The sequence below is a fragment of the Pelobates fuscus genome, chromosome 8, assembly GCF_036172605.1.
Source record: "Pelobates fuscus isolate aPelFus1 chromosome 8, aPelFus1.pri, whole genome shotgun sequence".
Lineage (NCBI taxonomy): Eukaryota > Metazoa > Chordata > Amphibia > Anura > Pelobatidae > Pelobates > Pelobates fuscus.
In genome coordinates, this window is record NC_086324.1 from 41959435 (window position 1) to 41987412 (window position 27978).

At 36.8% G+C, this 27978-nt stretch overlaps 1 protein-coding gene across 4 annotated transcripts in view; it reads left to right on the forward strand.

Annotated features, from left to right (window-relative positions):
- Positions 1-27978, forward strand: part of MAP3K20 (mitogen-activated protein kinase kinase kinase 20) — a 172232-nt gene that overhangs the window by 75825 nt on the left and 68429 nt on the right. For all 4 annotated transcript variants that reach the window (XM_063429738.1, XM_063429741.1, XM_063429740.1 and 1 more), the window contains exons 3-10: positions 1022-1109; positions 3889-3990; positions 13112-13177; positions 13648-13676; positions 13800-13937; positions 16573-16659; positions 24975-25049; positions 25666-25772. In XM_063429738.1, coding sequence (XP_063285808.1) covers positions 1022-1109; positions 3889-3990; positions 13112-13177; positions 13648-13676; positions 13800-13937; positions 16573-16659; positions 24975-25049; positions 25666-25772 — 692 coding nt within the window. The remainder of the gene's footprint in view (positions 1-1021; positions 1110-3888; positions 3991-13111; positions 13178-13647; positions 13677-13799; positions 13938-16572; positions 16660-24974; positions 25050-25665; positions 25773-27978) is intronic.

Sequence of the window (27978 nt, forward strand, 5' to 3'; positions counted from 1 at the left end):
TATGAGGAGATGCCGATTGGCCAGGGCTGTGTTTGAATCATGCTGGCTCTGCCCCTGATCTGCCTCCTTGTCAGTCTCAGCCAATCCTATGGGGAAGCATTGTGATTGGATCAGGCTACCACTTCTGATGATGTCAGCAGACTGCTAGTTTTTTTTAGGCAAACAGCATGCAGATCTACAGCTTCTGGCTTGAATACAGTAAGATTTTGCTATATTTATGGAGGCTTGGGGGCCCAGGGGGGCTAGATGGTGGTTTTAACACCCTATAGTGATCCTTTAAGGACTACAGAGTTGCATGACATATATTTTTTAAGAATGCTATTTTGGAAATAGAGGATATCCAGTTGTACTATCTGGTATTACTTTTGATAGCAAGTTGTTTCTTATTCTCTAATGCATACTTGTTTTCTATTGAATTAGTAAGTTATGCTGGAAATTTGTTCAAACTACTCATTATATTTTCTGATATTTTCACATTTTAAATGAAAATTATATATAAAATTAATATTTATTATCAGATCGATAGGTCATGTTTGTGTTCATAGCATAATGCAATTAAATGGTGTGCTTTTTCACAAAAATTGCCTAATATTTCTTTTTCTTAAGGTGTCCAATGTTAAAATTCTCGTGTAAACATAGGGACTGTAAACCCCACCTCGTGGTTCCAACATTTAAAGGAGCACTATAGGCACCAAAACAATGTTAGCTTAATGAAGCATGCCCGGCAGATCTTACTGATCAATTCTCTGCCATTTTGGAGTTAAATCACTTTGTTTATACAGCCCTAATCACATCTCTCTGAATGTGACGTACGCAGCCTTCCTAAGCACTTTCTGTAAAGAGAGATCTACATAAGACGTGATGTATTACATAAGATGTTCATGTAATAAGAAAATGACTGACTCTATTGTAAAAAGGCTATTTTTGTTGCATTCCTAGCTATAATTATGTGTTATAAATATTTCAACAGCAAGATCGTGCCTCTAATGTTTTTATTTTCTTAATCTTCTTTTATTAACAGGCAGAAATACTCAGCATGCTCAGTCACAGGAACATCATCCAGTTTTATGGAGCGGTACTTGAACCGCCTAATTACTGTATTGTTACAGGTAAGGATATAATTATCTATGGTTTGACTCATTAAAGTGTAATGTTTTTCATTGCGTTATAAGGTTTAAAGAGCCATTAAACTTTTTTTTTTAACTTTAGATTCCTGAACAGAAGCCAAAGTTAAAATAGGGAAAAAAAATATCACACATCCGTTTTGTAAAACATGTTTTATTCTGAGTATGAAGCTTCCATTCTTGGAACGCTTAACGTCACCCAACACTACCGACAGTCAGAGACCGGGTTTAAGGTGGTCCTCTGTACTGATTACAGGGCTCCCAACTGTTCTGACTTCAGGGTCCTGTCCCGCTTTCTCGATTTACTTCCCTGGTGTCCCCAGATACAGGATCTGTTCCCGGGCTGCAAGCATATCATTAGACTCGCTGACCCTATTTAGTAGACTCGATGACCATGGAAAGAGTGTTGGGTGACTCTATTTAAAAGAACCTTTATGTGCACTAGCTGAGACTGATTGCTATCTGGTGGACAGATGCCTAATTAACTTTAAAGATTGGCTGGGGCACATGCTGATTCTGACTGTATAAGCCACCAGCCCGGTCAGGAGTCTGTATACGGTTTTGTTGGCCAGAATACAATCCCATGCTCCAACAAAATGTTTTATACCGATTGGGCGCTCATTTTTCTGTGTCAATTAAAGAAGCAAATGTTAAAATGTTATAATTTTAAGGTATTCCTAGTGAAACATTGTACTGTGCTGTTTTTCCTATCTTACATTTTGTTCAATGCTTCTGCCTGAACTTGTTAAGTGAGATAAATATGATTGTTTTTGTTTAACAAATGTTTATGTGTATTTTTGAAGCAAGTACAATTTTGTTAACATGCAATTGCTCATATAAAGAAAACAAAATGTAATGTCCGGCCTTGTGACTGGACGCCATGTAAATATTTATTTTGTAATATTGGAATGATTTGAAATAACAAATTATTTATAAATCTTTATTTTACAGATGAGATTTTCACCCTTTTTGTACTTGCTCTGCCACCACTTCATGTGGCTTTTTCCCAACATGGTGTTCTATGAAGTGGGACGCAGGAGGGTGGGGGTAAAGCGAGTGCCCTTGCTTGCAAAGCGGACGGGTCTGTCCAAATTATTAACAGGATAGCCTAGTGTGAATGCACCAAGTGCAGACCATGTAGGGAGCAGTGATTCAGTGTCCTAAAATAAAATTAATATATAAAATACTAAACATTAGAAAATTAAAAAATGTTTCATAATATTTATCCAAAAGTATTAAATTATTTAAAAAGCTTATCCACCAATATTAAGGCAAGGCCAACGTTAGCACAGTAGGACAGGACACTAAAAACAAAGGAATGTTGGGTTCAGTGGACCAGCTGCGACCTCTGTTGGTCTGGCTTTGTTTTATGCAAGCCTAAAGTCTTGGGGGATAAATAGGATTTTTTTTGGAGGCTCAGCTAAATGCAGTTCTGAACATGGGTGAAAAAAAAATACTTTCCTTGTTTGTATGTTTTTATCTGTAATATTTAAACAGTGATTTCTATTTATTTTGTATTTGGGCAGTGGGGTATCTATTTAAGGTGTATATTTCATACAAGACTGATTTTTTATTTTTATTTTTTTACCATATTTCTACGTTCTTGATGTAAATATTCAAACTTGTATTACATTTTTTTTTTGTTTTTGTAAATGTTACATTCATGGTCTGTTTTATGTTTTGCGTTTGGTTCCAAAACTGCATTTCTCTGTTAGTAATATGATTCAGCATTCTTGAAACATTTAATTCCATTTTCTGATCTTCATTTTCAAACCACAGTTAACCTTGAATAAAATGCAAAAAAGTTGGATTGTTGGAGACTGGGGGAGTTCACTGTTTTGCTATAAACTGTAGGATTAGTGGCATTAGACAGTGTAATCAACCTCCAGAGTTTTGATAATGGTTAAACGAGGGGATTACACATATTTTTTTTAACTTTAAAAAAAAATGTATCTTTGCTTTTTATGGATGGTTATAAACTGGCTTCCTAATAGGTTGATGGGCTTGCTGGTGTATGTGATTTTCGTTAAATAATCCTAATAATTCCTAAGTCAGTGAGCTCTCGGTGTAGGATGCTGGGCTAAAACAGAAATGTTTTATTTGGATATATTTGAAATGTCTGAAAAATACAACATGGCTATATTAAATAACAAACATCAGAGATATTTCAGTATTTCAGAACTTGTATTTTTGCTAGTAATTTTTGTATCATTAAAGGGATAGTCTAGGCAAAAGTATGCCTATAATTTTTAAATGCATTGAACTCCTTATAGATGGAGGCAATTGTCCAACTTCTGAACCAAAGCAACATCTAGATTTTGAGCAACGTGTTTGCTCCACTGTGATTTAAGGGTTCCCTTTTAAGTGAACCCATACATATTGTTTTTCTAAAGGACAGAAAGTGCTTTCTTTTAATATTCTATATGTATACCAAACACAACATTAAATGTGGAGAAAATGTTAAAAAAAAAAAAAAAAAAGCTTAGCGTATGCAATGTATCAACATATAGTCTTCAGCATCTTTAGAATCAAATAATATTATTTTCTTGAAATTAATTCTATATGTTGGCGCTTTTAAGCTGCTGTTTAGGTTTGGGGCAGTGGGGGGGTCTCTGAAAATGGAAGGTAGAGACTTATGGAATGATAAAAGCACAACAAATAATTATCATAAAACATATATATATATCTAATCTACCTGACATATGCACATGCTTTAAGTTTCTGAAGCATTTAAAAATAGTAATAATTTTATATATTTTTTAAGAATATGCTGCTGGTGGATCGTTATATGACTACATTAATAGTAACCGGAGCGAAGATATGGACATGGAGCACATCATGGCTTGGGCAACAGACGTAGCAAAAGGTGAGACGTGAAATGCAAGTTATATAATTTGGCACCGATAAATTGCTTGAAAATACAAATAATACGACAAATAGTAAAATTAAACACTTACATGCTGACGGCTGCCATTTTGTTCATGCTCAATATCTGTTTCATTATGTTCTAAGCATGCGCAAAATGGTGGACAAAGTACATGCCTGGGTCCTTAGCTTAGGCTCAGCTCGGTCTATGCTAAACAAAAACCATTAAAAGATGTTCTGTTCTGCTAAACCAGCCCTTTTAAAAAAAAAAATGTATAAATGTCCCAAAATATGCATGTGCTGGAAATTTAACATTTTTTCTAGCTTCAAAGGTTCTCCGATACCAAGGTTTGCCCCATTAATTGGTTACTACTATTTATTGAGGGGTAATATGTCTTGGGAATCATTTGCCTGGGCACCAATTGTGGGTCCCAACTGCAGGGGTTACCAGTGAAATGCAGAATGGATCCTTTAGAATGTGTATCTTTGCTGATCTGTACATTTATCCAACTCAGACTTTTTAATGGCATAAATCTTTTTTCACTGACAGGTGGACATAGACTCTCTGCACAATATATAGATTTGCACAGATACGTTATTCAGTAGCTTAATGATTTTGATCGTATTACCTTACTTTTTCTAATCAGAATTACAGCTGTTTGAGATCCCCTAGGTTTAAATTGCGAACCCCTGTGGTAAAGTAATTTAGCTGCTTCTTAATCCTGATAAAATAACAATTTTTTTTTTTTTTTTAAATTTGTATTTTATTGAGATTTTGCATCAAAGAATACAACTAATACAGAGTATGACATGGAGGCAAGTGTTATTCTGTGCCTCTTCTATAAAGTCTCACATTTTAGAGTTCTGCTGTACAGTTATATATAACACATGGGTTGTCTTCAGATGGGACTTGTTAAGTCTGGTGTGTGTCTTCGTCTCTTATGTGTTATTTTGTGGTGTCTATGTTGTGTAGTTACGTGTGACTATGGTGCTAGGCGTCTAGTCTATGTGGTACTGTGTCTCGTAGTGTGTCTTATGTTATGGCTGAGGGGCAAAGTGTCATGGGATTCCTGCCGTTTCGTCCAGGTGTGAGGCTGTCTCCCTTCTTGGTGATGTGAGTTTTGTGTAGTCTCTTAGCCGTGATGTCTGATATGGGTTTAGTCAGGTGGTGGGTCAGTCCTTGTTACAGGGCTGCTCTGCTCGCAGGTTCTCGTCCTATCTTTGTCGGCACTCTCAGGATCAGGCCCTAGTGCTTTGTGATTCTTCGCCCGGTATGTTTATGGCCTTCCAGAACGCCGTGGGGTCTTCCCCGGACGATAGGGTGAGTGTCTCGCTTCCCCTTTGGATATTCAGCGTTCCGTCTTCTCCCCAGCGGTACCAGACCTCTGCCTCTCTCAGTTTCTTGGCTGCTGGAGCCAGTTGTCTCCTTGCCGCTAGTACCTCGAAGGGAAGGTCTCCATAGATCGTCACGCAGCAGCCCTCGAGCCGGAATGACTTTACCTCCCTGGATTTGTTGAGGATAGCGGCTCTCACTGCTATGTCTCTGGAAATTACTATTGTGTCTCTCGGAGCTCCTTGGGGTGCTGCTGCCGCTTTTCGTACTCGGAACGCCGAGACTACCATCCCCTTGGTGTCTTTGCTCTTTAGGCCCATCGAGGCCACCAGTCTCTGGGTGAAGGGTAGCAGAGCCTCGTCGCTCACCGTTTCCGGTATGCCCCGCATGCGGACATTCTTGCGTCTGTGGCGGGATTCCAGTGCGGTCACCGACCGGTTAAGTTTCTGCACCTTTGAGGCTAGGTCTTCTATTTGGTTGCGGGTGTCCTGCCTCTGGTGTTCCCGTGTTTTCTCTTTATTTTCAATGTTGGAGATCCTCTTGCGAAGGTCTCCTATGTCTGCTTGGGCCTCTTTCAGGTCCGATTTCCAGACTTGCCTTATTTCATGCAGGAGGTTTTTTATATCTCCCTTAGTCACCGGGGATGAGTCCTCCTCGGAATCCGTTTCTGGGTAGTCCTCTCCCGGTTCTGGTGAGGAGGATATGTCTCCCTCCTCTTGGGATGCGTCTGAGGCCTCCTCTTCTGCCCGGGCCGCGGGCGCCATTTTGGCGGGAGCCGCGGTTGCGGCTGCAGGCCTCTCAAAGGAGAGCCTTATGTCTGGCATTCTCGGTGTCGCTGGAGTCTGATATTTTTTATTTTTTCGTCCCATGGCAGTCTCTGTTGGAGGGTGGGTAAAAATGTCTCCTGTGGGGCTCCAATATGTTTGGGATATCGTATTTTTTGGGTTTCTGTCTCGGAGCTCCAGAGGTTTGCGTCCGCTCTGTTGCTCGGCTAGCCACGCCCCCCACAAGTTTTATGATTTAAACCCTCCCCTGTGTTAGCACTTAAAGAAACACTGCAGTGTTAGGGATACATATCTGTATTCTGTATTCCTAATGCTACAGCCTTGATACCTTTTAGCAGTTAGTTCCCACCACATGTATAAAATAAAAAAAAAACACAAATCAAATTGAAATAAAACAAATTACTCACCTTTTCTCCATCACCGAATTTCCATCGGCTCTGCTGGGACCTCTTCCAGGGGTTTTGCCACCAGGATACGGGTCAATCCAATACCCCTCATAGATGAGCATTGGGAAACAATGATTCTTTATGGCCTACCATGACGGCACTGTGCATACATACATGGTTTCACGGTATATGAGAGTTGGGAAGGCTTCAAAGCCTTCTAAGAAGTGAGATAAAGGGTTTTGGGGGGTAGGACATGGGGAAGGAGTGGGCCCGGACTGCAGGCACCATAGCAACTTAAAAAAAAATGAACAGGCCTACAGTGTCCATTTAATATAAAATATTACGCTTTCAGGGTGCTTATTGCAATTATGCTCTTGAATCAAGTAAGTTTGAATTTGCAGACATTTTTTTTTTCCTTGTATCTTTACAAGGAATACATTTAGAAACAGATTTTAATCTTCTTGTCACTTGACCATAACATAAGTGTATATTTGCCACACAAGAAGAGGCAACAGGGCTACACTAGTCAGCACTGGTGCCTCCTAATCAGTTACAGAGGAACTCAAGGGCATCACCCAAAGTAAATTAAACAGAAACTACTAAATGGAGTCAGGATAACTCCTCACAAATATGCGGGGGGTCCCTCCTCTAAATGAATGGCTTTATGTCCTCATTTAAACACTCATGGGAACACTTGACACTTAGCTCTCCGACAAAGGCGTATCCTTAAACCGAAACGCGCGTCGAGCGCTTTTGATGCCGATGTTCTACATTTGATTTTAGGTTCTGGGAGAGTTAGTCGGCAACACATTGTTTTATTTGACTACAGGAGATAGGGGCTTTGGGTATCAACCTAGCAGACTGCCTTACAGTAGTATCAGGAGATAGGGGTTTTTGGTATCACGAACGGTTTAGTGACAGCCAGCGACTGTGTGACCGGATATTGGTATTTAACAAACTCCTATAACTACGGTAATTTAACGAATTGGCAGTTAGTACTTTGAAGCATTTGATGCTTACGTAACAGCTACAATATTCAACAAGTTGGATAGTCACTTGTGTGTAGCGATTCTAACACTTCAGCCCGTTTTGGCGGGACTGCCCTTAAGGGCATCGTTTTAAGACAAGCCCCCTTTTTTTCCTTTTTTTTTCTTGCAACCATCCCCTCCTCTACTTTGTTTGGAGCCGGGTACATCGTGTCCACGCCATAGTGAACCCTTTGATTAATATGGTCTAATGAGGGATGGACAAGAATACCTATACTTTGTAAACTGTGTATAAAGTGCACTTAGCAACATTATCTAATTAGGACAACTATGTATCCATAAGTGTGCGATGGCTAACAGACTCTGTTTTTCTGGAAGTTAGGTATCAATTCAAACGTGATACAATGTATATCACTTGTTATTGCTGATTTGTCTGTCTGACCATATTCAGTTTATTCCTTAGTTTTAGTTCAACTTTTACAACCTCTATACACTACAGCCACTAATTATTTGTACCTTGATACTCTGGAGGTATCGATCTACTGATCTATTCAATTACTCAAATTTGAGAATACTTATAATAGCTATTAAAATCCTCTTACTACTTGAAGTGGCCTTTGAGACTACTCTACCCAGAATTGTAAAGGTGTATTATCACTCTATTTATTCACAATGTCACATTTGTTTGGGTTTCACATAGAACCTATTGTTCTGGTTAGGCTCTTTATATTTCAATATCCTAATATTCGGCTTTAATAAAGGTTTATACCACTTATACAAATTTTTACTTTTAAAGGTTCTTCTTTTGGTGGAGTGGGGTCCGCACAATTAAAGTGGGCGGTCTTCCCATCCCGCTTTATTTTTCGTCTTTATCAAAGGCTTATACCATATTTATGGATACTTAATTCGTTTAGAGGTTCTCATTTATGGAGGAGGGACCCCCCAACATATTTGTGACTCCATTTAGTAGTTTCTGTTCATAAGTGTATATTTTCCTTCAATGCAACTATCAAATTATCATTTCAGTATTCAACAGTGTATCTGGAAATCGTTAATAAAAAATATCTGATTGGCTTTCATTAGTGAAATCATGCCCATCAGTTTAATTTCTTGTAGTGGCATAATATAGAGGGTTGATGCACCAACTGTAGAATCTATTCAGACGACAGTCGGTGCCACAGATTGCGTTCCCAAAAAGATCAAAAGATAAACTAAGAAAAATTATAGAATGAATTCTTCTTGGTAAAATGCTCACTTAATGCTATTTTCATATTTACTCAATCCCTTTTTTTAATATTAAAATAAATTGCTGGCCCATCACACATAACAAGTACAAGAGTTGTGCTTTGTAAAACAAAGGGTACATTGTCAAGGATTAGTTAAGGAATTTAAATCGTGCCTTAACTTGAAAAAAACATGAAAAATAACATCGTTTGACATTATTAAGATAAAGACTATTTTATAAAGCTGTTGGAATCGTACACGGTTTCATGTCAATGTTTAATGTAAAGATAAATCATTAGTATTAATAATAAATTAAGCATCTGATCTCTATGTCATGTGTTTAATTACTCAAACTATATTTGTTACAATAGACCATTTAAAGGGGAACGGACACTTCTCTAGAATTTATACCTTGGAATAAAACATTGAAAACCTCCTATAAATGTGATAACCTTTTTATCCTGAGATACTCCCATTTATTTAATATTTATATTAAAGATTTAGGAAACCCACCACAGTCCATGCCAGACAAGGCACAGCAATGGCACATAATGCTAATGAAGAAGTGAAATAGAAACATTGTTTCATTTTTTTATTTTTTTTTCTAAACTCTGTATGCTTTCTCTATGCCGACTGTCAGGTGCAAAGCACGGAGTTAATAACAATGAATAAGAGGGAGCTAAGATGGAGGCACCCATATGCAGGATTAGTGGTGTGGATTTCTACATTTATTTATTTTGTTCACACCTCATAAATATTTATTTGTTAAATAGAGAGGTAAGTAAACGTAATGTTAATAACCCTGAGAAGTGACACCTCCCCTTTAAGACCAAGTATAAATTCACAATCATGAAAAGTGCAGAACCAGTAACTGAGATTAATATAATGGAAACTGGCTTGTAAAACAATTGCACATATGTTACCCTGCCCCCTCCCCCTACAAATGTATTGGTTTTGTTTACATGTACAAAAATAGAGAGCATGAATAAAAATCGCATGAACATGAATTTCAACATAAAAAATAGATTTGTGTCCCAAACATTAATTTTAATTAGCTTACTCAAGATCATTGTTGAGAAAGGCATCCTATGCTGAAATGTTTGAGGAATCTGTGATATAAATTTTCATTATAAAATGAATGCTGGAATTTAATGTTGCATCGTGCCATAGGTCTATTTTTAAAAGGTTACTGCAAGCACTATGACCACTTTAGAGATCTGAAGTGGTCATGGTGCCTAGAGTCTGTATGTGCAGCGTTTCGCTTCGAAATGCTGCACATACAGAGATTAACCCCTCTTTTACACCTCCTGCAGGGCTTTAGGGGTGTCATTAGTCAAACCGGAACTAGCATGGAACTTTCATTACACAGAATAACAGTCATTGGCTGACAGCGGTCAGCTGACACTCTCAGCCAATGAATGTCGAACGCCGCAGAAGAGCATTAGTGTTCCATCAGGGAGCTTTGGAACCCGGCGGGTACCCAGATAAGTGGGCATACTGTTGCTCTTTCAAAGGGAATTTCAAATTTAAGGCCAAAATAGTCAAATTACAAACATAATTTACTTGAGGATTTATTTATTTTTAATTCAGCTATTTTGGCCTACATTTAGAAATTAACTTTGAATTCTCAGCTTTTCTCTCTTTTTTGATAAACTGTGAGTTTGGTACGTTCTAAAAGATTTTGGCTTTGAACGTATATTCACTGGATTGAATGTTAAACCTGTTTGTTCAGTTGGTTGCTCTTGACCTTGTGAAAAAAGGGTATCGAACACAACAAACACAAGCTGAATCTAGTTTTGCTGATATATTTGGATTTATTTGAACTTTTATTTTCGAATTTTTTTGTAAATATCTTTTTATTTTAAATTTGAAAAAAATGTTGTCAAGAAATACAACGTGCATATTTTGAGAATATCCTAAGGATAGTGGGAAGCAGGTCCCCAATAAACAGAGAGAATCAATGAGCTAGGCAGATCTCATTTGAAGTATGTCCCAACGTTTTAACCAAAACAATACTTTCAACGTGCCCAGTTATCCGTAACCCATGCATGTACCCTGCACCCAGAGGACATGGACCTGGTGAAGTGAACAGGCTGTTTGTTCCAGGCTCTCGTCCTTCACCAACCCAGAAGCTTGCATGCAAGCATCCCTGTGTCTGTGGAGATCGAGTACACAACCGGTGATTGTTGTACATGTACAATTTTGTGTGCTGGCCAGTAAATAGGTCTGGGGTGGGAAAGGAACAGGTCTGAAAAGGAAGTGGGAAAGGGAAGGGAGAGAGGATGGGAGTATAAAGGAGGAGGGTGCAAAAGAGAAAAAAATAAAAAAAATACCCCCACAAAACCCTGTGGCTGTGAGGGCCCATTTTTGTGATGGCCACCCATCCCCATATTTAAATTATCCCCACCCCTTCCTGTAAAGGCCGCACTTTGACTGACAGACACTTTATTACTGATGCATTCACTGACATACACTCACTAAAATATACAGTCATTGGCACCCATACTGTTTAACCAAAACACACTTTCACTGACAGACAGACACTCTCATATACACTGACAAACAATGACATACACACTCACTGAAGACAGACACATACTGTATACACTCACTAACAGACTCACACACTTACTGACAGACACACTCACTTACAGACACTCACTCACAGACACACACACAAACACTTACATACACACTCCCACACACACACACCCTCACAGACACACACACACACATTCACTCACAGATAAACACACACATTTCCCCCAACACTCATAAATTATTATTATTATTTTTTTAATTTAGTAAGTAGAAGTATATATCAGGGTGTTGCAGTGGATGTGATCTATTTGGATTTTGCCAAGGCATTTGACACAGTTCCACACAATAGATAGTGTTCAAACTCAAAGAAATCTGTCTAGATGAAAATATTTGTTCTTGGGTAGAACATTGGCTTAAGAATAGAGTACAAAGAGTTGTCGTTAATGGTAAATTTTCAAGCTGGACAGAGGTGGCAAGTGGTGTCCCTCAGCGTTTTGTTCTGGGACCCCTTCTATTTAACATGTTTATAAATGATCTTGCAATAGGCATTGAAAGTCATGTTTCAGTGTTTGCAGATAACACAAAACTCTGTAAAGTAATACAATGTGAGCAAGATATTACTTTGTTGCATAAAACGTATGTTTATCACATTTATTTACATTTTCTTAAGGTGTGTTAAGTAAACTCTCCAGTGTTTGCAGAGCAGGATGTGTTCACACATATGTTAAAATATAACTTAAAACGTATAGAATGCCGTAGGAAAAATGTTCGCTGTCATATTTTAAAAGTAGATTAAACAAGAATACTAACTTACAGAATGTGGACACAAAATGACTGTAGGTAATGTAGCGGTCCATCTAGCATTATTCATTCTTAGATTAGACACATTTTAAGAAGGTGGATACATTGTGGAAAGTATAGGACTTAATTTTTTATAGATTATTTTTCATTTTATTTTTACTTCTTGTTGGTGTGTTTGTTTTTTTAATATGCATTGCTGAATACTGCAAGCCAGTGTTAGTGATTACAATTATTTGAACATTTTCTTTATAGTTTTTCTATAGATAAAGTGAGTTTAATGAATTCATAGCCTGGATGTTGCCGGCATCAAATCATCTATAAAAACATGACATTTGGCAATTGCATATTTATACATGTATGTGCATATTCCTGCTTACGGTGTTTAAATCTGTGATTATAGTTTGTGAATGCAGCCATGTAAATAATAATAATAACAAACTACATGCAGGTTTAAAAAAATCCCAACAACCTATAATTAAATGCTCAGCTGAAGTAGCTATTATACAGCTTCCATCACTTAGGGCTGCCCCTGCTCCTCCTGCAAAGCATTTCCCATGTGAGAGGCTGTTAGTGGGCAGATGGGAAGTGATCCCTTCAACTTCCTGTCCAGCCTCACAAACAGACACTGGAGGACCTGGGACAGCACTGAGTTTTACAGCCTCTATAACTGTTCCTGCATCTCTATCAAACATAGGAGGCTGGCTAGACATTGAGGACAATGGCCCTGGCTCCTGGTACTTATCGCTCTCCCAACTAGCCCACTTAAATTGCCAAAAGGCACATTATAAGTGCTGAAAACAGCTGACCCCTACAGGACATGCAAAGAGAAAATAAGTACCTCAAAATAGTTTCAGATACTTTATGGGCTAAATACAATAGCTAAATTATTGTAACATTCATTAACATTCATTCTGCATATGTTTAAATATCACTTCATGGTCTTTTTTTTAAAATAATAGCATTAATAAAGACACTGGCATATATGCAAGTAAACACTACACTGTTTTTGAAATGGGACATCTCCTGTGCAAGTTAGCAATACAAATTTATTTTATTTTTGAAACAGGAATGCATTATTTGCATATGGAAGCTCCGATCCGAGTAATACACAGAGACCTCAAATCTAGAAATGGTAAAGTATAATTGTGGATATTATTTATAAATAGAGTTGAACATTCACACATGACATTTCAGCAAAGTTTTAACAACAGCAAACCATGCTTCATATTTTCCGGAAAAAAAATCCTGTATCTAAAATGTACTATACAAATTTGAATTAGAGGTAATTTAATACAATACCAAGTATAGGTATCCATGTCTTTGCATTTGGTGATATAGTTAGGACACTCCATTTACCCCAAGAAAATTAGCTTTTTCTTCATTATTTTTCTTAAAATATTTTTTCTACATTTTACATTTTGTTGCCATAGAATAGCTGGCAAGTTGTTGAGTTTAAAGCTGAGACTTATATTTCATAAGAATACAAATCATTTCCTACTCATACTATACAATAGTTAATGACTAATAGCAACATCCTGTCTGTTGATTGCAGCAATATATTTAGTGTTATCTTACTAATTCATTTCCTTATGTCATTTTTAGTTGTTATCACAATTGATGGCGTATTAAAGGTAAGAATGTCTATATTTAATTTACTACTGCCCTATTTTCAAACGTTTCTCATATATAAAAATAAGAGTAAAGATCAAAACGTAACCATATTTTTTTTATGTTGTCTTCTCTTATTTTTACAGATATGTGATTTTGGGGCCTCTAAGTTCCACACTCACACAACCCATATGTCCCTTGTAGGGACCTTCCCTTGGATGGCCCCAGAAGTAATTCAGAGCCTGCCTGTGTCTGAAACATGTGACACATATTCTTACGGAGTGGTAGGTTATGTGTTCCACTATTTTGTTTTTTAAACATATGATTTCTGTCATGTAAAGTAGTCATTTTAGTTATAATATAAAATGTTGGGTAGGAAATAAAGTTATCATATCTCACTCTCATACTATTAGCAAAAGTATTTTCTTTGACCATGTGATTTCTGAAGGTGTAATAAAAAAAAGGTATAGACCACCCAGGTGCAGTGAATGCAGAATCAATTAAAAAAAAAAAAAAAGGTACCCCTTTTTGGATGTACGGTATAACAAAAGGATTCCTCTCAATCCTCATATATAAATAACAAGAAAAATATACCTAAAAACATAAAATGGAAAAAGAACTCATAGGGTAATAATGTTATATTGAGGAACCTCCAGCATTTAAGGTTGCACTCACTGAATAGCAGAAATTCCAGGCTCGTCAATAATATGTAGATTCCACCGGATTCAATAGCATTGAGAAATCCAAAGGTTCATGTGGAAAGAAATTAAAAAGGACCATAGTGCAACACTAATATATGGTAAAAAAAAAAATACACGCTTTAATGGTCACACTTACAAAATGAAAGTAGATAAAAAGCCCATCAAATACAGTCTCCAGTCCAAATCTCAGCGATATAGGTAACTGGGAACCTCACAGGTATCGTAGGCAGAACACAGCAGCAACATAAACAAAATCTAATAAAATCAGAAACTCACTCTAAGCGTTTTGTCTAATACATATAGACTTCTTCAGGAGTATAGAAAGTGCTGGTTAGTGCATAAATAAAGTGCTGTAATGTGTAGAAACCGGAGCTTTTCTTTTAAATGTCCGTCCTTCGGCTATCAGCCAATCTCTTCTCTTCGTCACATGTGTTATAACTTGTTCGGATGGCCATGATTTCTGAAGGTGTCTAAGTATGTTATAGAAGAGTTATGTGTCTGAGTATGTTATAGAATAGTTATTGAATGGTGGCAGATTGTACAAAGCTACTTGAAGGTAATTGCCTTTCCAAGCATTCCTTATCTTGTACCAATGTTCTATGTAAGATACATATCAAACCAGCATATTGCTTAAAAAAAAAAAATACTGATAATATGGCAGTGATGATGTTCACTATGTTGACGATTTGTTCGAATTGTGTCATATGAGAAGAATGAGAGAGATACACAATATAATATGGTCTAAACAAAGAGTTTTTCATTTTCACAGTGATTTCTTTATTCTTCATTAGGAAAAAAGACCATTAGGTACCCCTGAAAACCACCAATTTTCTATCAATCCAGGTTAGCACTTTGGCTGATTAGAACAGATTGCCTGGAGATATTATTGCAGCTACATCTTCCTTACTTACTAGACGACAGATTTCTAAGAGTTCCAGCTGAGAAAAAAAAATGTTTGCTTCATTTATTGAGATTTATTTTGTAGCTAGGTATCCCCGGAGTGATATCTTCATTTTGTGCTGAGTTGGAAGTCCCAGAAGACTCTAGTCAGATTCTCATTAGTGTTCTTCTTGTGTCAACTGTACGTAAGCCAGGAAAAGAGACGATATTCTATGACACATTTTGTGGGAAAGAAAAAGAATAATGTTATGCACTTGTGATTGCAAGTTTTGTTCAGAGAAAGTACAAATAACCAATTAGACTTTAATTACTGGACATATTTTATTTTTTTAGCATAATTGCTGAAATTGTGACAATCAACATACGAGGCATAACATCAACTTATAAGGACATCTTTACAGCCAATAACCTTATCTATCCTAACTGCAAATAATAATACTAGTAACATTACATAATATATTTAGAAAGTAAATGTAATTACAACAGATATTAACTAAGTATAAATATCCTGTTTTTACATTTTTCGGTTTTACTACTTACACAATGTAATGTATGTTTGATTGATATCTACCCAACATTTAATGTTGATAAAATAATCCAAAGGCTTGTTATGTGTATTAACAAGACAATTATTGACAGAGCATTAGGTTTTGTCTCATTTTACCACATTTCTGCTCTACTCAACAACAACAGGAACATTACTAGAATTATTTCAATCATTGTAACGTCTAACAATGCTCATCGGGTAAACACAAGTTATAATAATACAAATAAGAGCGATCTTATCATATAATGAGATACAGTCACTATTATGTTCTCTATTCACTAAGGTACATTGTTATTATTGCATTCAGCACATTCTAAATGCTTGAATAGGTTTCTGCATCTGACGGATGTACAATGTTTCAACATGAGCTTTCTTACCATTCTAAGAAAAGTAGCTTGAAGGTGGCTATGTCCATAGACATTAAACCATACATTGTGTCAATCTGACAACTGGCTTCGATCGTTTAGGCCTAAATAGTACCGTTGTAATACAACTTTTGCACTGGGAAGTCTGTAGATTTTTTTCCATCTCCGCAATTGTGTCTTAAATTTAGCAAGTGGTTTCGCACAATAACTCACTATTTAGTGGATATTCCCTAGATTTTCTTGCTTCTGTGTAATTATTACGCATATTTCTTCTTTAGAAAATGTAATTTTTGCTTTTTATTGCATAGATTTAAACGTATTTAACCTTAAATATTCAAGTAAGAAAGAGCACAGTACGATTGCATACTGTATATTTAAATACAATTATATTTTATTATATTTTCAGGTTCTCTGGGAAATGCTAACAAGGGAGGTTCCTTTTAAAGGCTTGGAAGGGCTGCAAGTAGCTTGGCTTGTCGTTGAGAAAAACGAGGTAAGATTACTTTTTTATGCTCAGAAACAGTTGATAGATATGAAAACAGTGTTGGGGGTTTGCAAAAGACTTTTTCATCTTCTTCAAATTGAAAGTAAGTTCAACGCTTATGGAAAGATTACCAGTAGGAGCTAACACAAAGGGTCAAAGTGATGCTATTCTTCATGAATGGACCCTTTACATCTAATTGTTGCGGCTTCACATCGTGATGCTGTAGATCAAAAATTGTAGAACTACTGTACTAGTTTCTCAGTCTCAATAGGGTAACCTGAGGGTTTGTTCTTAGTGATGAAAGGAGCCATTGCGTCCAAGGTAGGGGACCCGTTTAACTCCGTCTCCCGCGATTTTGGGTATCTTTTTACTGGCCAGGAGTTGATATTTCTGTGAGAGACCTTCAGCTACTTCAACTTAACTCTCCCAGCAGGAGACACTTTAGTACAAGAAGCTGTCACTTAGATGATAGTTTGAAAAAAAAAAAAAAAAGGAAAAGAAGAAAAAAAAAAAGAAAGAAAATTACAGTTTAGCCTCCCGCAGAATGTTCGACTCTACATTAAAGATATGCTCATAGCTTGTATTGGAAAGGCTGCGACTGAGCGGCAAGGATCCTCCTCAAAGCTTTTCTATAGAATGAAGTGTTTAGTGGTGTAAACACGTCCAATACCAGCAATCATCCTGTAAATTGCCCTGCATTATATCACTTTTCTACATATAGATCCTTTTTAGTCAACAAATAATAGTTTTGGAACTCGCAACTCGTTTGCAGAAGTGAAGTAAATCTAGTTATACATCAATCAACGTATACAAAATGTATTATGTCGTTTCTTGACATACGTTTTACGTGAATACATTTATTTCTCATTTTACAAGTAAATAGTAGTGTGCTAAGTTGAAAAATAAAGATTCAGCAGCAGTCTTCAGTGAAAAATCATTGAAAGGCTTTATGTACTTTCTTTGCTCTCTATATGAAACCGGTTTTCGGTATTTGCAGATCCCCGCTTAATTATTCAATGAAGATGCAAACCTAGACCAAAAGCAGAATCTTCATATTAGTTGCAGCATGTTTGTTATGTGTCACCTCTTTTACCAATTTCTGAATCTTGCGTGTATGTTTATCCTCTTTGAAATGATCAAGTTATTTTGTCCAGTATTTTTAACGTTCCAGCTATCGCAATATGGACAGGTGGTTACTTGATTGCTCGCTTTCAAAACACAAACAGATCCCCCCATATTCTGAGATAATGTATTCCTATTCTTTTATATCTAAAATCTTTGGAACTGACATACGGGTTTGACTTTAAACAGCTCGAACTATTATATGTCTATTCTCTTACCGTTGTATCTCCAGTAGATCTCTCTTTCCACTTAGACTAGTCATTTCTTGTTACAAGTCCTTACGAGACAAGAGAGTATGGAAGAATTGTTACATTTATAAATGTCTAGGTCCTATAAAGAGAGAGGGTTAAGGGGCATAAAGGATGCTTATTTATGTTTTAGTAATTTACAGAGAGATAATGGAACAGGTTAAAAATATAGTTATTGTTACATGATATGATGCTGGCCCAGTATGTAAGGACTTATGCCTAGCACAGATGTGTAAGTTCCACTAAGATACACAGTCTTAATATTGGTGGCTTCTTTGAAACCAGGGCATCCAAAATATAATGACACCCTTTTTTCATCGCCACATAGTATTCAAAGTAAGTCAGGTCACACGAGAAAGTTTAGACTCTAATTAAATCCCTAAATACAAAGACAACATTTTTGGCCAACACAAGTAGCCTTTGCCCCTTTTTAGCTCTGCTTGACAATTTAGTCTGATATTTGATCCCAGGAAGGTTGATGTTACCATAAGTTGTTTGGTTTTTGGGAAGCTACATATAAGCCACTAAACGTTGTTTATTTAAATTACTAGCTGGTAAGTCTTGTCTTGGAAAGCTGCTAGGACTGAGATTTATCAATTTTAATGAAATAAGAAATTGGACTGGATGATTTTCATGGAATCTGCTCCACAACATCTCATTCCCATTAACCATAACATATCTCCGATTTTTTTCTTTGTCATGTCTGTGGCATGAATTAAACTTACCATTGTAGAGCTGGTGATATGTTTTAGGGATATGTCTATTTTAATATGACTAATTTGTATATTTAATCTATTTTGAGCTGTTACTCCTGTCACATATAAATTATGATTCTTATATGAGAGAAATTCTCTTTAGAGGGTAAATCATGGAAATAACACATATGGAAACAAAAATCAAGTAACCCAAATTAATTCTGTGGAGTTTTGTTTTTAATTTATTTTTATTTTTTTCTATCTGCTATTGGCAATTAGTTTCTTGAAAGTGTGGACTATGCACAAACAAATCAACACAACTTGTCTTGCATTTTATACTTCCCTTCTCTGCTCCCCTTACTCTGCTAAATGCTTAAATAGCACAGAAAGTGATGATACAAAAAGACATAGCAGTTAAAAACACCTACAAATTTAGAAATGTTCTATATTATATTCTCTGTCTCAGAGCCTTTTTAAAAAGTATTTTGTTTAAGCATGTAAACCAGCTATAATGTTCTCCTGTAAAGGCAGGGTGCCACGCGAAGATCAGTTTGTGTCTTACTTGTTAAAATCTGAGAAAATCTAAAACTAACATACTCTTGGAACTTTAATAAAAACTAGTTAATACTTATCCCATATTACAAGTAAACAAATGGTAGAGGTGTAGACATCATATGTCATACACTGATAGGCTACAACATTAAGACTACTGACAAGTGAAGTGAATAACATTGATTATATTGTTTAAAAGGCACCTGTCAAGCGGTGGGATACGTTGGGCAGCAAGTGAACAGTCAGTTCTTGAATTTCATGTGTTGGAAGCAGGAAAAATAGACAAGAAGAGATTCGACTTTGACAAGGGTCAAAGAGTGATGGAGAGATGACTGGTTCAGAGCAAGTCCTGTGTGATGTTTCCGGTATGCTGGTGAACCAGTGTCAGGACCATAGGTGCCCAAGGCTCATTGATGAATGTTGGGATCAAAGGTTAGCCCATCTGGTACGATCACAGAGAAGAGCTACTGTGACTCAAAGTGCTGAAAATCCTAATGCTGGCCATGATACAAAGATGCCTGAACACACTGTGCATCACAATTTGCTGCATATGGGGCTGCACAGCTGCAGAATGGTCAGAGTGCCCATGATAACCACTGCCCACCTCCGAAAGTGCATTCAATGAGGACATGAGCATCAGAACTGGACCATGAAGCAATGGAAGAAAGTTGGCTTGTCTGATGAATCAAGTTTTCTTTTAGATCAGGTGTTTGACCGGGTGTGTGCATCATTTACCTGGGGAAGAGATGGCAGCAGGATGCATTAAGGGAAGAAGGCAGGATGACAGTGCTACGCTCTGGGAAATGTTTTGCAAGTAAATTTGGGGTTCTGGCATTCATGTGAATATTATTTTGACAACACATTCATGGTAATGGTGTTAGGGGAAATGAACCCTGGCACACTGCAAAAATTGTTCAGGAATCATTTGAGGAACATGACAAAGAGTTCAAGGTGTTGCCTTGGCCTCCAAATTCCCCAAATCTCAATCCGATTGAGCATCTGTGGTATGTGCTGGAACAACAAATCCAACCCATGGAGGCCCTAGCGCACAACTTGCAGGACTTAAAGGATCTGCTGCTAATGTCTTTGTACCAGATACCACAGGACACATTCAGAGGTCTTGTGGAGTCCATGCCTTGGCACATCAGAGCTGTTTTCGCAGCACAAGGAGGGCCTTCACCATATTAGGCAGGTGGTTTTAATGTTGTTGCTGACCAGTAGAAATGCTATCAATGGAAAAATGAAAACTCAACCATATTTTATGGCATACGCACCACAGAATTTTTTTTATCAGTAATGGGACGTATGTAGTATGTGGTAACAAGTCTACATGTTATAAAATAATATAAATTAAACACTTTTCGTTTAAAAAGAAGCTATTTGGCGCAATATTGTTTTTGTGCCTTATGTTTTTTATGCGTGCTAAAGTCAGGTGTTTCCTTGGTTTTGACAATTGATGTGCTCAGTTACAGTTTTTGTCAGTGTTTACTGGTTTTGGACTCTGCATGGATGTGCCTATTCAGTCTGCGTGAGTCATTCTTTTAGAGTTGTTCAACTCTTTATTTTTAAACTAAAAACATTTATTTGTCAGATTTACAAAATAGATAAACACAGACATGCAAGATATCAGCAGGATACAACAGGAGGTGACAATTATATGAAATGATAATTGCGTAATTAAAAGGAGACATGTAGATTGATAGCATTATTAATTAAATTTAAATAAGAGATCAATGTCAATATCAAGATATATAGAGAATTTCAAGAGAGGAAATAAAGAAGAAAAGAATAGTTAGCAGTCAAAAGAAAATGTGTAACATACAAGGAAAATGCCCCAAACAAAATAGATCAGGCACTTTTTTTTCCTTAAGAGGGAAAATAGAGGGTTAACTTTTCAGTTACAAATATTGATTTTATAAGTGTTTTTTTTTTTTTGGTGAAGACAAAAAGTACAACATTACATTGTCTGACAAATGCGTTTGTACAAAAAACATGATGAATTTTAAGATGTTATATTACCAGCATGTAGGTAACAAATCAGTGAGAGGATACATCTTTTTATTTTTATAATTCTTTTTTTTTGTAGTGTTTGTTGCAAACAATACATGTAATGCGTCAGATAGGTCAGTAAATACAGTAAGAGCAAAATTAGCAATGCGTTTACAGATTTTTTAGCACTCTTTTCTTAAAGGAAAACTCCAGTGCCAGGAAAACAATCAGTTTTCCTGGCACTGCAGGTTCCCTCTCCCTCCAAACCCTAATCCCCAGTTGCTGAAGGGGTGAAAACCCCCTTCAGTCACTTAACAGAGGCAGCGGCGATGTCCCTCGTCGCTGTCTCCTCCTCCGCGCCGCTCCTCCTTCTGACTCCGTCGGCCCGGTGGGCGAGACTGATCCCACCCACCGGCCGAGGAGACCTAATGCGCATGTGCGGCAATGCCGCGCATGCGCATTAGCGCTCCCCATAGGAAAGCATTGAAAAAGGTTTTCAATGCTTTCCTATGGGGATATGAGCGACGCTGGAGGTCCTCACACAGCGTGAGGACGTCCAGCGACACTCTAGCAAAGGAAATCTTTGCTATAAACAGGAAGTGACCTCTAGAGGCTGTCTAGTAGACAGCCACGAGAGGTGGAGTTAACCCTGCAAGGTAATTATTGCAGTGTATAAAAAACTGCAATAATTACACTTGCAGGGTTAAGAGTAGTGGGAGTTGGCACCCAGACCACTCCAATGGGCAGAAGTGGTCTGGGTGCCTGGAGTGTCCCTTTAAGTAAGATGGAGAGAACTATCCTATACAACACTGGTGAGAGTGAGATCGTGTGGGATCAGCTAAGCATCCCAGGCTGTCTAGGGAAATTACGCTATTATACGTTGGGGGATTTTGTTAGTTCAATGTGTTTATGTATCGCATGTAGAAAGTACATTAGGCCTGAATTTGTGGGAGGAGTAAGTCCCCTACTTAAATTCCCAGCCCCTACTCACCTTTGCCAGTCAAGTTGATTGTCCCCACCCACCTTCACCCTTATAGCATTACAACTCTCCTTGGTGGGCCCTCTTTTATTTACAGGCCCACTCGTACGTTGGTTTTCGGCACACCACAACCAACTTTCATCTCAGACACTATCCATTACGTATTAAATTCCGAGCACAAATAGAGATATATAAAAATACATGGTAAGTCTGTTCTCGTGAACTTCTAACTAGCCTGCCGTTACTATGGGAGCCGTGACATGTGTATATGTGCATGAGAGATGCATAACGCAGGTGTTAACTACGAGTTGACTGGCAATTAGCTAGTTATCAAGTGTTTAAAAATTGCCCCGGACCCATGAGATCATGGAGGGGAGGGTTTTCCTTTAAAGGTAGATCACATCTAAGAGAGTATGTGATTGGCCATTCCTATTTGATGTGGAGCTTTCTGAGGCTTATCCGAAGCCCATTGCTGCCCGTAAGCTATGATGACCTTAGATTGTAGGATGCTGAGGCAGAAGGAACACGTGACACTGAGCACATAATAAAATAACAGGAAGAAAAACATAGGCTCTATAAATGCTCTATAAATGTAGAGCCAAGGCTCTATAAATGTCGACATAGTGGTCAAGTTCCTGACATGGTGGCCCGTCGTTCGAATGGGATGATGGTAGTAGGGTCCCAAGTCCCTGATGGAGCCTATGTAGGCAGGTTGGTATCGGGTACGGTGAGATCTAATGCTGTGAAGAATGCCTGGGTCTCAGCAGGTGACCGGAGCATGTGTGTAGATCCGTTGTGGTTCACCATTAGGGTCCTCTGGGTCCCCCATCGGTATGACATACTGGAGGATCGGAGGTGGGCAGTGACAGGCCCCAGGGCTCTTCGCCATTGCAATGTTGCCCTCGAGAGGTCCTGGAAAAAACTTAATAAGGAGTCCTCAGAAGTCAGCGGGGTTTTAACCCGTATTGCTGCCATAATGTGGAGGTGCATCGAATTGAACCACAGATAGTCCAGCACTCCATATATATATAAATATATATTGAAATGTCAATTAATGTACCATCAACAAACTGGAAGAAGTTACACACTCCATGAGAGCAGTTGAGTTGAGACCAAAATGGTTATGATAGATCTATGTAAATAAAGTAGGAATCATTATAACCATAATAACCATAGCCCGTTAACCTGTAATACTAAAGTAGAAGAACTGTGCCTCTTTGCGGTATACGTCTCAATTAAAACTAAACTTTTATTGAAGAAAGGATTTTAAGGACCATTGAATCACAAACATATTTTGCATTGTCACTTTTCTCTTTGTACATATATTTCAGACATCAATATATAAACATTATCTTCAAGTATATGTATTAATACTTTATATTTTTATAGAGTTTATATTTTGTTGATGACCATAAGAGTTATTAGAATCTAATATTTTTTATATAGAAAAGGCCGTTTTTGTCTTCATTAGTCTGAAAAAATCTGTGTTTTCTCCGTGGCTTGTGTGGCTGAAACTAATGAATATATTTACACGATGGTTCAAATAAAGCCTAAATTATTAAATAACCTTGCCATGATTTGGGTGACTTTAAAGGGATTAATACATCTTCCACTGCTTGGGTGGGAGAAATGAATGCATTCTCTCTCCATGGCAAGGTTAACCTAAAACAGGAATCCTAAATCAACTCACTTGGGGCCACTAGCCAAGTCATCATTTTCAATACGGGCCACAGATCGACATTATCAGATCCAACAGATCCATACTCCCAGGCACACATAGAGCTACATATTCACAAATACACACGGCTACATACTACCCACACATCCACACATGCATCTATAAATTCTCACATTCACACAGAGCTATACACTCTCACAGACAAACAGCTACATGCTCCCGTATGAATACAAACGCACAGCTATGTCTACACGTACTTAGGCAGAGCTACACATGACCATTTATACAGTTGCACGCATATACATGTAATAAACACTTCCCTGGACTGTAATGAAACATTATGACGCAGACCTGGCCACCTGCAATCTTGGACGAGGACTCTATTCTAGCAATGTCCTGGCCAAGCAAGGAAGGGTGGCTGCGGGCTACATGGAAGTGGGGGGCTGTAAATGGCACACAGACTGGTTCATTGAGACACCTGGCCTATTATATGTATTATATGGCTTATCAGTACTTCCCCCCCTGATTTGGTTGCTCTTTTGTGGAATTATTGTGGTTTGATTGGTTAGAGGAGTATTTTCTCCAAGGCTTGCTTGATTTAAACAAAAAATACCTTTGAGCTATCAATTGGAATGTAATATTTTACAAATATTTAGAAGTGGGATCCAAAACACTTTCCGATTTTCTTTTAAATGGCTAAATAAAAGTAATGAAGACAGTGAATCGGATTTACGGGGGAAGAGGGGATATAAATTTCTCTGGAAATTATTTTTGTTGTAGTATGTCTTCATTGACCATTTTTGTGTTTTAAACGTTTTATGAAAGACTTGGCATGTACTCTACAAGCCATTCTTTCAGATGTCTTATTTTTCTATTTTTAGTAGTTATGAACATATTAAGAAGTATAATGAAGTGCCATTTTAAATAATATATATCATCTATGAATAGTAACATTTCTTCTAAAGATTATTTTCCTCATTTCAGAATGATCACTTTTGCCAAATCCTTGCATATGTGAGGCACAATATAATAACATTTAACTTTTTTTTTTTTTTTTATAGAGACTAACCATTCCAAGCTCTTGTCCCAGAAGTTTTGATGTACTGATGCGCCAATGTTGGGAAGCAGACGCAAAGGTATTGTTTTGATTCAGAAAGGTTATTTAACAACCAATGTGACATTTTTGTAATAAAGAACAACTTAATAGTGTAGACATAATAACTAGAAACCGACACATATCTGTAACTGTGCTAGAAAATTATATAATAAGAATAAAATTGTTTAATGATTTATTTTAATATGTGAGCCCTGAATTAATGCATCATGCTAAAACAATTAGAAATGATAATTGATGCAAAGTACTATAATAATTAGAACCCGTAATTGTCTTATGTTTTTCATGTAATTTATATTACAACATATAAAAATATCTATCAGTCATGTATGCATAAATTGCACAAGATAGGACAACCCATAGATCATTCTAATTTTAAGTAAATATCAGACATGGCAGTTGCTGTTAATATACAATGTAAATATAAATATAAAAAAAAACAATTACAATCAAAAGTTATATTTCTAAGAACGTTATCCATACCACTTTAAACGTAATAATGTTTTTTTAGGAAATGTGATTTATGTATGTAATAACACTTCATATTTGGCTATAAACTGCATGTGATACATTATAAATGTTGCCTGCCAAACAAATTAGACTAGGGGTCAACTAAGTTATTTGTATTTGCTTTGCAGAAAAGACCCTCGTTCAAACAGATTATTTCAAATCTAGAATCCATGTCAAATGACAGCAAACTCCCAGACCAGTGTAACTCATTCTTACATAACAAAGCGGAGTGGAGGTATGAATACATAGATGTTCATGGAATTTGGTTTGTAGTAAGTGTGATTTGCGATTTTCTTTGTGGTAATCAATGCAAAATATATTACGCTCTGCTGATGTAATGCATTCAGTATTGTATGTATGCAGAGAGATGAGGTATGGCTAAATAAGAACACACTTAACGTTAGAACATATCTGCGTGTGCATCACAGTATTAATGGGATTTGTTGGACGCACATATCAAACAAAAGTCTTGCATGTGTATGTTCCTTTTTCAATGCATCATGCTCTTAATGTGCACAAAAAATGCACACAACGTGTAATCCCTTCTCTGTCTTCCCAGAGGACATCGTGGTGCCATGAGATATCATTGCTGAACATAGCAATAGCCAAGCAAATAACTGACAGGCATCATTGGGCACATACTGTAGATAAGAGTACAAACCAAGTAGGAAGTAATTATAGCAAATTAGAATACAATAATGAGCAGAAGAAGAACCATATTTGTCTCAAGAAGGTATAAAACTGCCCAAAAGAAATAGATGCTGCTTCCCCAATGAAAAAACGCAATTGGTAGATATTTAGGTACGGTGTGAACTATAAAACGGATTACTGGCTAGCAATCGACTGTCCCAAACTGTGTTACTTGGTGTGGGTAGCTGTGTCCCACAATCTGCTTAATCCAAACATAAGATAAACCGCACTCATGAATACTCCCAGATAAAATCAGCAGGAAAGTTTTCTTGCTTATCCTGTTTAATGTACAAAATATGAGTAAAAAAATATTAGGAAAAAATAATAATATTAGGAATAAAACTGGGCTAGTATAGACTGGCTAAACTCGATACACACTGTATACTTGGTATTTCAGTGTTAATGGATAGTCTCTTCTAATACAGCATATGGGCAAGGTATGCATACAGATTTGGGTCTGATGGAAGTGTATTTTGTTATTGAGAGCAGAGATAATAAATAATGTAAAAATTCATAATCAAGGCATTAAAATATTAGACCGATAATAAACTGCACAAACTTGAGGGAGATGAAAGTAGAAGCTGAAAACATACGTACATGGATTATAAAAAGATATATAATTGTACTGCACAGATATATATAAGAAATCTTCCAATCATCTTCAAATACAAACTAATGTGCAGATTAAAAGCTGTACTTACCCCCAAAATAAATAAATTCTAAAAACAAAAAGAAAAGAAAAATAGTGCAGACCAATAGTTTGAGGGGAAAGAAGATAAATAACCATGGATATAAAATAATATTTGGTAAAAAAAAATACTCCCGAGGAGTTATGTGGAGTTCAAATTTCCCCTTTCCTCTAAGTCTTGACCGAGTATATGCTGGGACTTCAGTCGAGAGATTTATGTTAATGAAAGACTGGGGTATCCAAATTGTACACATGTATCACCTGTTCTCTACTTTCCTTTGTGAATCGGTATATTTTAATTTTAAAGCCCCAAAATTTCATGCAAAGAAGATAACATCCTCATGACATTTTAATTTATGTCTTTACATTGTATGGATGTTTTGTGGGGGATATTTTGTTTCCAGTTCTCACTTGATTTCACACAGTATTACACTATTTCTTTGCTTTCTCTCTTTCTTACACTCTTTCCACAATTTTAAATCAAATTTGAGCAAATTGATGGTTAATCCATTTAATTTGTTTGGGAGTAGTTCATGTTTATGTCCGTTGTGCACTCTATTATTGATCATTAAATCTGCATTATGGTCCTTTTTCTTGTTTTAGATTTTCTTGTGAATTTGTTGCAGTTTTAAGAGTTCTAATGCCATTATTTTGAATTGACAAATATAGTTCTGGCGCTACTGATAAATTATTAGTTACTTAAAAACACACAAACATGCCAGTTCTGGCACTATTGATCGAATATTAGTCACTTAAAAAAAAAAAACATACAAGTTACATTTAAATTGAAATAATATATTTCCCAAGTTTTTGAGATACCATTTTACTTTGTTCTGTACGCTCTGCTTATGAGAAAACCCTTTTAATATGAAGAACAGCCTTTCAAATAACAAATACCAATATCACTCATATAACAGTGTTAGAACTGTTTAGATACATATTGCAAACATGCTTATACTAATCTTATTATGCAGAAGAGAAACATTATCTCAAGTATTACACCCTCTGCAAGTTAGTAAATGGTTCTAATCTGGTTAAGGGTTATTTCCTGCCATAACCATTT